At 43.4% G+C, this 15,485-nt stretch overlaps 1 protein-coding gene across 3 annotated transcripts in view; it reads right to left on the bottom strand.

The window, feature by feature from the left end:
• Positions 1-15,485, bottom strand: part of LOC122802607 (transmembrane protein 272-like) — a 322,220-nt gene that overhangs the window by 197,285 nt on the left and 109,450 nt on the right. For all 3 annotated transcript variants that reach the window (XM_044072294.1, XM_044072296.1, XM_044072295.1), the window contains exon 3: positions 12,982-13,032. In XM_044072294.1, coding sequence (XP_043928229.1) covers positions 12,982-13,032 — 51 coding nt within the window. The remainder of the gene's footprint in view (positions 1-12,981; positions 13,033-15,485) is intronic.

Here is a 15,485-nt window from a genome sequence, read left to right as displayed (position 1 = left end):
ATCCCTCTATCACGAAATGTGGAAATATGCACTCTCCAACAAAGACTGGACTAGCTGGTCAAGAGGATGAGATCAACACCTGCACCACACCATGTGGACCACATAACTTGCCACAACATCCACTATGACAGCCCTGACATATACTGAAAAGCCACACACCCACTTTCACAGAGGCACTCAATGGACATTTACACAAATGGCACACACCAGCAAGACAGACACCCTCTCAGACACCACAACATAGCATATGCCAAAGGACACATATGTCACCTACACAGTGCGCCCCTCACCCTAAGCTCCTAAGGCTGACTACCTTGCACAATATAGTGATCATGGGTGACTCAGTACTGTAACACACAGATGTCCCACTCACTATGTTGATTATGGAGGAGGTAACAGCCAACTTTCACATGCCAGCATCCAACGCATGACACACCCAGTCAGGCCACTCCACAGCAGCTACAAGTATAACTCTGTCATCATCCATGTGGGTGTGAATGAAATGAGGCACACCTCCCTGGGCTACATGACAAAAAACATGGTTGAACACTCAGATTATGTGGTCCAGGGAGGTGTGGGAGTAGCCCTGAGGAATATACTGCCATCACCCAGAATGATACTGCAGTACTTTCAATAGATAATTGACTGCAACATTGGCTTATGTATTGTGTGTCATTCTCAGGGGATCCAGTATCTCTCTGCTTGGGATAACATGATTGACAGACCTCAATGCCTTGCCAGAGATGACCTAAATCTGTAGGCCCTGGATTTTCAGATATAGGGTAGGTGTCTTGCCACCCCTATAGTGCCTTATTAGGCAGTGTTCCAAATCAAATTACCATGGTAACAGCTAGACATATATGCAATCTGAGGGTCGTGCTGCTCAATAGTAGACATCGAACTGTCAAAATGCAGTCACTCAAAGCACTCCTCAGAGTAGAGGACACTGGCATTTGTGCTGTAACGGAGAGGTGGTTCAGAGCAGCAGACAGCAGCCCTGCACTAATAGGCTATGACGCATTTCACAGCTGTCATTGCCAACACATGAACCACACCTCTGCAGGTGGTATTGTCTCCATATCCATAATGGATATGCACACCTCCAGACCAGTACCCCAGCATAATGCATCAGAGGTACTTCCAGTAAAACTGATTTTGGGGAATAGTGCAATCCACACCATACCCTGCTATTAGTCCCCAGCTATGTCCCTAGACTGTCAATGCATATTCCTCAACACCCTGGCATCTATGAAGGTCCAACCCAACGCTGACATAGTATGAGACTTCAACTACCCCTCCATCACCTGGGGAAAGTAGTCAAGCACCAGTACACTTGCCCAACACTTCATGGAATTCATCAGTTCCACTGCCCTGGATTGGCTCATATTGACCCCAGTAGAGGATACAACAACCTTGACCTGTGTTGAATACTTACATATGGGCCTGTTGCGTGACCACAGTTGTGAATCCCTACCTGGTCAGATCCAAACATAATGTAATCAACATGGAGCTCAACATCTCACCCACACCCCCTCAAAGGTAACCACCTTGCAAAACCTCTCCAATGCTGACATTGCAGTCATAAAAACAGGGGTGAATTACTTCACTGCACCCATGCCAGTGGAAAATAGCTGCATGACTGTTGCATCATACACATATGCACTGAACAAACATGTACATGGATACATGGTACTAGCCATAGCCAACAGAACACAGATGCTGTCCTCCAAACACTGGAAGTCATTGTGATGGTCCCCTGCCATTACTAATGTGTACAACAGAAGGAGGACACTGTTGCAGAAAATGGTGGTGTCCCAAGACTGGTGAACCCCCTTATTAGCCTCAAACACAACTTGGGATCCCTCATGGAATCACTTACAGGCAGCTATGAAGGCAGATTTGCAGTAGACACTGACAACAATCACAAAAGCCTTTGATAGTTATATAAACAACCTCCACAGCAAAAACCACAAGTGCTGTGAGTTATTATACAATGCTATTCCTATCCTGACACAACAAATATTGGCCATAGTCTTACCAACACATTCAGTGCCAGCTTTAACCCTCTCCCCCCAGGGGACATCCACAATGGCAGATGAATGCCAGGCAGCCAGCATTACTGCAGGCCAGGTTAGACCTGCATTGTCCACAGGCAAGGATAAAGCTTCCATAGAACCCCAACATATCTATGGCTGTGTTCTACATGACATACAAAGAGACCTGGTGCCACATCTGTGTGCCCTGGTCAGTCACAGCCTCACCTCAGGCTTTTCCCTTCCTAAATGGCACACTCCCACAGTCATCTCTGTCCATGAAGGGGTAGCATTTACAGACACTGGGGATTATTGGACCCTTAGCCTGACTAGTCTATTATGCACAGGTATGGGCACATCATCAGGGACCTGATTGACCAAGATATGGGTGATCTCCTAAATCTGGATCACACACAGTTTGGCTTTGTGAATGGCAGATCATGCCTGCTCAATCTGGTTGATGTCTTTCAGTGAGTCACCTGGGCTGTGTATGACAGTAAGGCACTGCATACAGCCCACCTCAATCTGGCCAAAGAGTCTGATACCATTCCTCAGTCAGGGATTATTGGTAAGCACAACAAACTAGGCATCAACCCCTATATCAGTGGGTGGTTTGCAAATTGGTTCACAGAACACACAGTATGACAGTGGCAAACTCCAAGTCAGACTGGAAAGCAGTCACAAGTGGAGTCCCACAGGGATCAGTACTGGATAGTGTCCTGTCCAGCATCTACTTTTCAGGAGTCCAGCCCAACACAGATGAATTCTGGCTGACCAAGTTCACAGAGGACTGCAAGCTGGGAGCTGTCATGAACTCCACAAGTGATGCAGACATCCTACAGAAAGGCCACAGTGAGACGTTTGAGTGGTGTGGAAACCATGGCCAGAAGCTTAACACCACAACATTGCATCATCATCCCCTTTGGTATAACTATCAATTCCCAGTAAGTTCCACATCAATGAGAGCCCAGTGAACACTGTAGGCATTATAAGAGATCTGGGGACATAGGTTGACAGCAACTTCTCCTTCAAGCACCACATTGCCATTGTGGTCAGGAAGTCCTTCTATATGGCACTTTGCATTACCAAGGGTTTTGCATCCAGGAAGATAGAGGTAATTATCTCTGTCTACTATTCTCTCATTAGACCACTCCCAAAGTATTATGGCCCATTTGCCCATGTACCTCACTAGACATCTGCTACAGCTGGAGAAGCCACAGAACCACCTCACAGAGGGGTTCCTAGACATTAAAAACACATCCTACACAGACAGACTCAGAGGACTCATGCTATTCTCTGTGTCATATCACCTAATTAGCAACTATCTGTGCTTGATTTACAAAGCTATATCTGACCCATCTGATTTAGAAATGCTACATATAAATCCATCAACACCACACACTGTAGAGATCTCTACCTCAGTACCACAATCACCAAGAGACTGCACATGCCCTGGAATACACTTCCCATACATGTCTTGCAGAGTAGCTAGCTGACCCTGTTCCAGAGAAATCTTGATGACTGGATGGGTAATAGACAGTTTAACCCAAGGATCACTGCAGTGGCTGTACTTGATACAGGCACTGGGACGTAACATTGGGTGGCACAATGGCAGGGCCCTTCTATGTGCTAGGCTTGTTAAGGCTCCTGAGCCATTACTACTTCACACTTGTGAACCTATAAAGGGAATGACATCAACATGACTGATAAAGTAGTGCAGTGGGTGTTAAACTTATCAAAATACTTTATCCTACACACATACACACAAAACACACACACACACACACACACACACACACACACACACACACACACACACACACACACACTCACTTGCCAGATGTGAGAGTAAAACCCCTACCTAACTAATGATTTGTACCATAGTGTTACAGTTACCTCACAGGCTATAGAGCTTACTGGGCTGAGAGTTGGCCATAGGTGCTGCTATGGGAATGACATCAGCAGGACTGATAAATTAGGGCAGTGGATGGGAAACATATCAAAATACTTCTATATACACACACATACATACCCACACACACATTTTCCGGATACAAGAGTAGAACCCCTGCCAAACTATTCATTTGTACTATAGTGTTGAGCATTTATCACATGCACTACTGAGCTTATAGGGTTGACAGCTGGCCAAGGTTGCTGATAAGGGACTGACATCATCTGGACTGATAAGGTGGGGCACTGTGAAGTGCCGTGGGTGGGAATGGTATACAACTGTTTCACCTATAAACAAATAAAATCACAACTCCCTTAGTCTTGCACACACAGCTGTCACACACACACGCTTCTACATTTGCCAGGATTGTGATTAGACCTCCTACTTAACTAGTTATTTGTACTATCATGTTATGCAGTTATCACACATGCCACAGAAATTATGGGGTTGAGGCCTGATGTAAGGCACTTATAAGATGACTGATATCTGCAGGACTGCTAAAGTAGGGAAAGGGGAAGTGTACTGGGTTGGAATCAACCCAAAAGCTTTTAGTTGTGAACACACACACACACACACACACACACACACTTCTACATTTTCCAGGATTGAGATTAGAACTCCTACCTAACTTGTTATTTGTACTATCATGTTATGCATTTATCGCATGTGCCACAGAGCTTATGGGGCTGGGCCTGACAAAAGTGACTTCTATGGTGACATCTTCAGGACTGCTAAGGTGGGGCAATGGAAAGTGTACTGGGTGGGGAAGGCCTGTTCATTCCTAGATCCTACTGACATTTCCCTAAGTGTATGAGCATGACCAGTGTGTCATTTTATAGTACATGTGGGACTCCATTCCAGGGATTGTTGTACTCCAGTCCGGTTTGTTTTGTGCTACAGCCATACCTCTCAACCTGTTGGTGCAGGACATCTGGAGATAGCCTATCCAATTGTGGGGATCTTGTCTCCTGAACCTGATTGACTTCTTTGAATCAGTCTCCAGAGCTGTGGACGAGGGTAAGGTAGTCCACACAACCTATCTGGTCCTCGCCAAGGCCTTTGACACCATCCCCCACTCTGGAATCATAGATAAACTTACTAAGCTGGGCATAAATCCCTATGTCACTCAATGGGTTGCCAACTGGCTTACTGACAGAAACCAGACTGTAAAAGTAGCTGACTCCAAGTCCAGCTCCAGACAAGTGACAAGTGGAGTACCTCAGAGTTCAGTCCTAGGACTGCTCTTGTTTTGCATCTACTTCTCTGAGGTACAGGCCAACACTAAGGGACTCTGGCTAACAAAGTTTGCAGATGACTGCAAACTTGGAGACATTATTGAATCCCCAAATGATGTGGATATTCTACAAAAGGGCCTTACAGAAACAGATGCTTGGTGCCAGAGCCATGGGCTCAAGCTTAATACCAAGAAATGTATAGTTATCCCCTTTGGGAAAAAACATGTACCTATGAATTACCACATAGGTAGTAATACACTAAACACCAAAAGTGTGATGAGAGACGTAGGGACACAGGTGGACAGTGGTCTCACCTTCGATAACCACATTGCCACAACAGTCAGGAAATCCTTCTATGTGGCACACCTCATCACTAAAGGCTTTTCTTCCAGAAAAAAGGAGGTCATTGTCCCACTGTACTCATCCCTCATTAGACCCATTATAGAGTACAACGCCGCATTTGGTATGTAATTCACAAGATATCTGCAACCACTGGAAAGGCTGCAGAAATACCTCACTAAAAGAATCACAGACCTAAAGCAGATGCCCTATGCTGACCGTCTAAAAAAACTCCAGCTGTACTTTGAGGCATATCGTCTACTCAGAGGTGATCTCTGCTTAACATACAAGGCCATGTCAAACCCTGAAATGTTGGACATGCTCCACGTAAAGAAATCCCAATCCCTCAGAGCCACATGCTCCAGGGATCTAAACCTTGTCATCACAATGAACAAAACATGCTGGAGGGATAGGTTCCTGACCCAGAGACTCCCCATACTCTGGAATAGACTGCCCATACTTGTCTAGCAGAGCACCTCTTTGGCCCTCTTCAAAAGGAACCTTGACAATTGGGAGATAGGAAATTCACCCTGGGGATCATATCAGTCACCCTGCTAGACAGGGGTCCAGGAAAGTAAATATTGTGGGAAGAAATATCCAGGGAATTGTTATGGCTAGGCTTGTATAAGCCCTAGGGCCGATAGCCTAGTACCAACCTGTGAACCTATGACAATGGGCCATACAATGACTGTGACAATTTCTCTCAGTAATGTACAGGTTGCTAGGGTTACAGAGCTTGTTTTAACAGACATCTGTCATATATGCCATTTGACACTGTCATGTATTGTTTCAGTACCTGGTGACATACCTCCTTAGATCATCACAGTGATTTACCAGAGGAATACAGGATGGATGATGCACACTCAAGGTTTATGGGCCAAATGCTATGGATTTTTGTACAATCCAGCCTGTTGAGGGGTGTGCCTACAAGCAATTGATGTTGGTGCTGTGGAAATGGTCCAGCACCTTGGTGATATATTACAATGGTGGAATCTCTGTGCATTTATGTTCTGGCCTGGTCTGATTTCCAGTCCACAGTTGGGTACTATAAGTCAGACAGGATCAGGGTGACAGGCAGACTCCAGATAGATTTGTAGGGGATAGGATATGTTGGGGGGGGACCTGGGCAAATATGTTTGCCTATAGCTACCAGTACTTTGCATTAGGCTCTCAGCAGTGTTGACTGCACTTGGAGGGTCTAGTGTGTGTCAGACTGTTTGACCAGCCTGGAGGTGTGTGTTTGTCACACATATTTGTATGGCCCACCTCATTCTGCTTGGACGGCCACATGTTGGGGTCAGGATGTTGCATAGGATGAGTGATCAGGGAAGGGTGAGTTACTTCCCATGGCTGTGGCCCAGGGTTCTGTGGGTGCAGACCTGTCACCATCTTCCAGGGTTAGGCCTGCCTGCAGTGAGTGCATTCCCATTTTTAAACTCCTAGCCCTGCCCGTTGACTGTACAGAGTATCACTGAATGTCGACATCTATGACTTATATATCTTGTTGGTTACCCAAACAAGTGTGGTTTTCCAGCAAAAGTGTTTTGCAAGTCACTCAGGGTTGAAGTCAGATATTACTGACAGTTGATGTTGCAGTTTCAGACTTCATACCCAGACATTCCATGCTACTACAAATCATTCCATCAACTTTATAACATTATTAGAGCAGTATTTCACAGGTTTTCTTCACTTTGGACCTTCAACACCCCATTATTCATGACTTTGTCCTGATTTCTGGCTCCCTGAGGCTGGCAGGTTTGCTCCTAGCAGTTGTCAGCATGGCCTTTCTTTGCATTTTGTGGACTGTGTTATGTTGGTGTTATGGACCCCATGACACTCCCTAAAGGGCACAGTGGGTGAGGCATAGGCATTTGACAGAGGCCTGTAGGCTAGGTGTGACAGATGCAGGCCATCTGTAGCAGGGCAGTGCATTTTGATGACCATATGCTCGCAGACTGCCAGCAGAAGACACCCCTGGGATGGCACCAGTAAGTTGACTGTGGGTGTTACTGACATTTGCTTTCTGTTACTATTGTGCCATCACTCTTGGTGACAGCTGGATGCTGCTTAAGTCTAGGAATCTAGGAATGTTACTGCATTTCTATGGGACTATGGGGGGGGGGTGACACGACTGTGCACGATACACATCTGCACAGACTGTGCTGATATTTGCTTAATATTTTGGTCCCATGTAGCATAGTGGTGTGCCCTATCTTTCAGACTACAGGCATAACAGTATCAACCACAGGTCAGATTGTTCTGGCATAGACATTTGTCATTTCAGACTTCTTACCTTTCAGAGCCATACTGCCACTGCCAGACCTGCTGTGATATCACTGTGTAGAATTCTGTGGGTGGGGATTTCATGGATGTCGCCCTGTGGGGGCCTTTGCCAGGCATTTCTATATAGTTGTCTACAACTGATCTGCTGTGTGGGGTTGGTGGTGGGTATGGGACCCCTACTTTGACATCCATGCATATGTCCTATGACCCCCCCCACACAGTTATTTGGCTCACCACATATACTGCAGTGGTATTTGTCGACTAGGATGGTACTGCATGGTGTGGGTAGGGCAATACTGGGTATACACATCCTGCTGTCCCACAGAGCTGTCAATTGTCTGCTACTATCCCAGTTAGCCACCCCATTCCCTTACATGCTTGATCGATACCATGGATATGCTATCAGAAAATTCTACTCCATTAGTTTAATTTGTTACAGAGATTGGCTTACCTTGTGCCTGCAGCTGTTGTGAGGGCGGTGCTTGAGAGCTGACTATGTCGGATGCACACAAAACACTACCTATACATGGTCAAGCATAGATGGTGTGATGTTTGGCATCCATTTTATTGTGTGTGCGAGTCAGACAGAGAGAAAGAGATCAGTCCCTGGGTCTGTACAGTGTCAGTGTATGTGCTATACGTTGTCTCTTTGCCAAGGCCAGGACGTACTGGGCACACCTCTGTCTGCCTACAGGGGCAGGCTCCGGATGTTCCTCCTCCGAGTCCCCCTGTGCCTGTGGAGGCCTTGGCAATGGTGGGGGGGGGCTGTGTGGCCCTTCCCCATTTTGTTTCTGCTGCAGCTGTTTCTGCCGAAACATATTGTGTAGCATGGCACATATTCTGACCATGTGTGCACATGTGGCTGGAGAGTACTGCAAGGCTTCACTGGATATGTCAAGGCAGCGGAATCATGACTTGAGCATCCCAAACACATGCTCTATAATGCTCCTGATTTGTGCGTGTACCTCATTATGGTGTTCCTGTGTGGGTGTGTGTGCGCATTTCTGATGGATGTCATCATCCACAGCTCCAGTGCATAGCCAGCATCCCCCACTAAATGGCCATATGGGATGTCCCCCCTGGCAAACCGCTGATACAGCTGTGAGAAATGCAAGATGTGGGAGTCATGATAGCTTCCAGGGCAACCAGCACACACATTCATGATAATGCCCTGGGCATTGCACATGACCTGGCAGTTGATGGAGTGGAACCCCTTGCGGTTTATGTCGACCCTACCCTGGCCACCAGGTGGTGCTTTGATGTGGATTTGCATGCAGACTATGGCACCCAGTACCTCTGGGTAGTCTGCTACATGGTGGAAAAGATGCATATTGCAGGGCCTCTCCTCACGAGTCGTGGGGAATTTATTATGCAGTTAGCAGATGCGCCACACAGCTTACACAATTTCACCTTGTCCAAAGGCATCCAGAAACTGGTGGAGTATCCTGAACGCAGATGCCTGTGAGACCCCCATGATATCCCCCAGATGGTCTTTGGAAAGTACCTGTAGCTAGTATTGTTAGAGCTACACTTACCTTGGTATCCACTGCGATGGGAACTCCTCTGTTTGTTCTGGATGTGAGGCGAGGCCGGCACAGCTCTGCAATTTGCTGCATTATGTCCCTGTCCACCCTGTAGTGCTCTACTATCTCCAGATCATGTAGCCCCTGGTAGGTTACCTTGGGCCTGAACACTCTTCTCCGCCTCCTCATAAATCTGGGGTGGTTGTCAGTGTTGTCCTCTTCACCACCCTCAGCCTCTTGCACATACTGATTTATGAGAACGACAGCAGCCCCTAACATTTTGTTAGTTTTGTCAGGTAAAATTTCTCCTTCTGTGTACACCAGTGGTGTAGAGTTTGTGGGAAAAACCAGACTGAAAGGTATTTGCATAGTTTATAGTGGTGTGCTGCAGATGCTGCCTGTTTGATTGGCTGAGTATGATAAATTCCACCTGCCAGCTCTATTAATTGTATTTGAGTGCCTCTATTCTGCTATTTCCCTTTTTTTTGTTCCACTTGCCATTTCATTTATTTAAAATTTTTTTTTATTTTTGTGGTTTTAATCCTGGTACGCGTCACGTACACCCGTTTAGGCAAGGTAAACAACGCTATACAACCTTGGACACAGCCCCTTGCTTACATAGACACAGTGCTGCCATTTCCTGTGTTGTTTTTTTTTTTTGGTTTGTTTAAGTCCCAGTGCATGCCGTGCAAACCCATTTAGCTAAGTGAAACACATTTTAGCAGATATGTCTCTCCCTTGACGCAAACAGGCTCTTCATTTCATGTGTAAGACATTTCAGCCTCAGACACACCTCCTCTCTTAGCTGTGCTTAGCTAAGTGCAAACCCGGGCAACGGAGCTCCAACGTGCTTACAGCAAGCATGATACACCCCCTTTTCATGTTAGTTGCTCCTCTTGCCTACTCGTTCCTGTTTTAGCACCTACACGGTTAGGTGCAGGTTTTGGGCTTAGAATATTTTGTGATTCAGTAAATTTCCCCTCATTTGCATACCCCACTTCCTTAGCCCATAGATACTGCACTGATACGGAGCCTTTCCCCTTGACAACCACTGTCCCCTGGTATTGTTTTGATTCTGCATGCCATAGACTATAATGGCAAAATGCAGATTTTCTTTAAACTTGGGTTTTCACATTTTTTTTTAAATTTTCGGCACGATCGTGTTTGCACGCCGCTGCGCTATGCTTAAATGGCCGAGATCGGCCACAAAAAAAAAATATTTTATATTAAAATTAAACATTTATTCATGCCAATGGCCATATATCTGGCCATTGGCATGTCTACAGATGTGCTGTCATGCCTCCATTTTCTTTTTTGCAGAAATATGTTCTGTTAGTAACTGAACACATTTCTGCACTGACACTGTTGCTGCATGGAGACCTGGCAGCTTCCTGAATCACTAATTCACTTCATTTGCATGTTTTTCACCAGCAAATGAGGTGATTGGCATGCCGCACGATCTTCTGTGCAGGAACAGTGTAGACAGGCTTGTGCACGTTGGATCAGCTATTTGCTGAATCACTTGATGGCCGAACTCCATGCAGGAGCTGCTACACTGTTCCTGGATGGAGTTTTAACTTTCATAAATCCCGGGGGATGTCTTTTATGTTCTGAAGGAAACACTGCTTTATTTAATACTGGTCTGCTGAAGTTGTGTGAGGCTTTTCTGAAGTAAACACTTGTGCTGTGCAATTTTGTTGTCCATTTTTTGCATGAAGTAATGTCTTAATGAGAAACTGTCATGCCGTAATTTTCAGCTTATTCTATTTATGGAAAAAAAACACTGGTATGCTGCTGAAAAGTCTGTTATGAAACAACTGCTGTCACTCTAAACTGTTAATGAAACTTTGAAGTTATTGCAGTAAACCGTACTTGAAAAAAGTTACTTACTGCAGCTGTTTTTGTTGAAGTTTCTTAGAGCACATGTAGTTGAATGAAACATGGAGTGCTGCACTTTAATGAAAACAGTATTATTTTATAGTCTGTAGAACACATGAAATTGAATGAAATACTGCTATTCTATAGATTTCTATAGAACACACGTAGTGTAACCAAGTCTGGAAATGAATGATACCGTCACTGAAAGGGTGGTGTGCTCTCTGGAGTGCTTTTGTAGTACTTCTGCTATATAAACAGTTACTGTGAACTTTAGAAAATATGCAGTACTGGAAACTGGATGTGAAAGGGTTACAGCTGCTTGCTGGGTTACAAGAAGTGTATATCTCTCCCAGGACAGCAGGTCACGTCGGGTGCCATTGTAAAATTTGATAATGCTGTACTGTACAGTAATTAGCTGGAAACACTTTATACAATGAGACCTAGAAACAAAAGTCTTAATTACCAAAGCTTGTGCTGAATAGTTGTAAGTCTCTCCCTTATGGACCAAGTCTTGTGCACTTTTCAGAATGAATTCCCAAACACTGTAGTTAATTTAATAAGGTTTTATTAGATGTTCACAATATCCGAATACTGTCTTCATTAACAGTACTAGTAAACAATTCAAATTGCTGAACATTATGTTCTGATTGTCCTGAGCAACATAAACTGACATAGTCTCTAGATGACCTGTTTTCTGTACTCAGGTTCGAGTGTTTGTCATCTTCTCTGAAGTAACAGATCGAACGAACTTACTAACCTTTACTGCCCTGCTATCCTGAACACAGCATATTATATTGCTTTAGTCTAGTATATTTCCTTATTTACTTTTTTAACTTTGGTCGCAGACTTTGTCTGTGCTTCATTAAGGAACATTCTATAGCTGATGTTTTTCTTGAGAAAAGAACATTCTGTCTGCACACTTTCTGCTTATATTTTCCTCTTTAATAAACAGTCTTCCATGCTTGGCCAGCAAGGCTATTTTCCTTTTTGCTTAACTGTCTTTTATGCATAAATGAAACACAGTTTATTTTATCCTTTAGCCTGTCTAATGTCTAATAACTGGAAATCCCTAATCTAACACTAGGTATTTCTTAGCAGCTCTCAGTTTGTCTCTTTTTTTACTCTCATATTTTATTAGATTTTCAAATTTGCTCCCACCTCATGTGTCACAGTTTAATGTGGACCAACACAGTTATATCCAAGCACTGGGTAGATTCACAGAGCTGGGTGTCTTATTTCTTAATACCCAGCTCACTGATACACACAGTGAGGTCTGGTCCTGTCATCTCTAAGCACTGATAAATGGAGGGATGTATCTTTTCTGGTGACCAGCACTAGAACTGTGGTGGGACTCTTAAGGCAGATCTCTGACAACTGTTCTTAACACACATAGTGATAGTCTGATGTAGGTCACTGCTGGAAGATCTGAAATAAATAAAAAGGCATAACATACCACTTACATATTAGCTAGAATAAAACATGCTTAGTAATCCATGGTTGCCTGTAAGAGATCACAACAGATGTGCTGATTTGAAACATACATTACAATAATGGGTGTACTGGCTTTAAGAGAAGTAAGGGCATGTGCCATATCCTCAACCAGTTGATCCTTCTGCTGGGAAAGAGTGTGAAGGTTATGCAGAGGTCATGCCCTCATCACAGAGATAAATTGAGAGTAGCAGCACAAGAAATGTGAGCAAGGAAAACAATTAGAACTGAACTATTTAAGAATTGCTTACCTATTACTAATGTTGTTAATGCCAACAAGATACTCAGGATTGCTGAAGTAGCTGCAAAATAAAGAAATACAGAAATGAGAGTGACAGGAAGTCTGTGTATTAAGGCTTTACAAACACATTAAAGATTCCACATAAAAAAGAAACTTGTAATTTATTTAGTCTTTTTTAAACTCCAATGTCCCCTGCTTACACTGTTGAATCTACTTTAAACATTGTTCAAAACTTTTTAACAGCAAACCTATAGATATTGAATATGCTTAACCTGGCCTGTCTGAAAGACACTCAATATCTTTACTGGAATTATCCCTTCTGTTGGAGCATTAAATTTAATCTCATGCGTAAATTATATTTCATTGAATATGGTCAAAATTTGCTACCTCTGAAATTCAAACCACACCTCTTTGGTTTATACCATGGTATCCTTAGCAGACCTTCATCTGACTCTGAATGGTTTTATGATAGCCAATCATGAGCAGACAGGTGATCCACTGTGGCATCCCCTAACCGGGAAAAGCTGAAAGAAGAAGAAGAAGATCATCTCTTATTTCCCAGTAAGTGAACTCATAATTCTACATTTTTCTACACCTGTCCATCATAAGAATGTGCTGTCTAAAAGTAGCTTTGGTTCTCAAGTCACTTGTACTAGGCATAGGGAAGGCTGGACATTGGATTCAGGCTGCTAGGTGGTGAGACATTTCCCTGTGGTACATTTGGCTTGGGAAACATGGTTGAAGTGACATTCAGGTCCACAGACATATGACTGTTGCATATTCACTGTCGCCAAACAGAAGCATGAAATGCCATGTCCATAGCTTCAATAGCCAGATGCACAGGGGTAAATAATGGCCATGGTCTTCACAAACCCAAGAGACAGCACAGCAAGTAGTATGACATATGTTAGCAGCAGGGTGCCCAGCAGGCATGACAGTGACAGAGAAATGCAGTACACAATGGGCAGTGCCTTTATTATTGGTATGTGTAGCTTATTATACCCTTTGCAGTGCTTAGGGAACATTGCCTAAAACACATACTGGGGCATATGTGAAACTACAGTGGCATGTAGGATTTCATTCATGCTGGAGCATACTTCTACATGTAGTTACATAAGCCTGTAAAGTACACCAAGCACAACACATATCGCTTTCCATGCCCTCATGCACTTGGTTATTGAAGCTGTGAGCATGGCTATGCATTTTTCTATGCCCACAATGATTATGTAACAGCCATATATCGCTGCTGCTGAATTTCACCTCTGTCATGTGCCCTCAACCCAAAGTACCTTACAACCTTGCAGACTAAACCTTGGCAACTGTACTTAATAGTGATAACCTACTTCTTTACAGCCCTCCAAACAAAGCACAGGGAGGAGATGGAATTAGTAGCAATGACCTGAGAACACTTCAGCAAGAACTTACGGTGCCATTATATCTATTATTCACTAGGTCGTATAAATATGGGGATATTCCTCAAGATTGGAAACATATACTTATTAAACCTATTTATAAGGGAAATGGGAGCAGGACAAACCCAGAGTCATAGAGTCCCTTAAGTCTACTTTCATGTTGTGCAAAAATAATGGAGAAGGTAATGTTGGATAAGTTATTGTCAGAATTGGATAGGTTGGGACTTGAAACCATATATCAGCATGCATATGATGAAAACAGATCTATTACCACCTGTAACATGATGTTGTGTAACAATATAATAACAGCTATGAATGAAAAAGTGTGCTATGATGTAATTTATATAGATTTCACTTCAACATTTGACAAGGTCCTTCACAAAACACCAATCAATAAATTAGTACAACTAGGTATTGATGTACTCTTGATAAGATGGATAGTTGCATGGCTTACAAATAGGACATGGCAGGTATCATACAACAACTGGACAGGAGAAATTCTTGGTTACAGTCAGGGTCTCCCACATGGCTTTGTCCTAGGCCCTTACTTGTTTAGATTGTATCTTTCAGACCTAACGTTTTCATCTGAGGTGTTCTACAGTCTACATGCAGACAACCTGAAATTGGGTAAACTGATTACATGTGTTACAGATAAAGCATGTCTGAAAAATAACTTGATTCAATTGATCATTTGGGCACAGGAGAATAATATGTTGATAGATACATCAAAAACTAAGCATATGAGATTTGGGAGACATAAATTGAAAGATGAATATTTAATACAGAATACAGTGATTGAAACTGTAGATTCATTTAAGGTCCTGGGTATATGGGTAGATCCAGCTATGAGTTTTTCTAATCATATCAACCAATTGGTTAATGATAGTTATAGAAGTATAGGTTGTATAAAAAGATTTATAAAGCCTATGAAGTCAAAAATGATGAAGTCATTGTTTGTTAGTTACATTACGCCCAAACTTGTGTATGGAATAACAATATGGAAACCCTATAAGAAAACAAGCATGAGTAAACTAGAAAGGGTACAACTGAAACATACGAAGGGCATCCATGGATGTGAAAATTTAAGTTAGTATGAAAGATT

This window comes from Protopterus annectens, chromosome 5.part0 (genome assembly GCF_019279795.1).
Source record: "Protopterus annectens isolate FY-2018-M chromosome 5.part0, PAN1.0, whole genome shotgun sequence".
Classification (NCBI taxonomy): Eukaryota; Metazoa; Chordata; order Ceratodontiformes; family Protopteridae; genus Protopterus; species Protopterus annectens.
The sequence above is the reverse complement of the archived record's forward strand: the minus strand, read 5'-3'. Positions and strand labels throughout refer to the sequence as shown.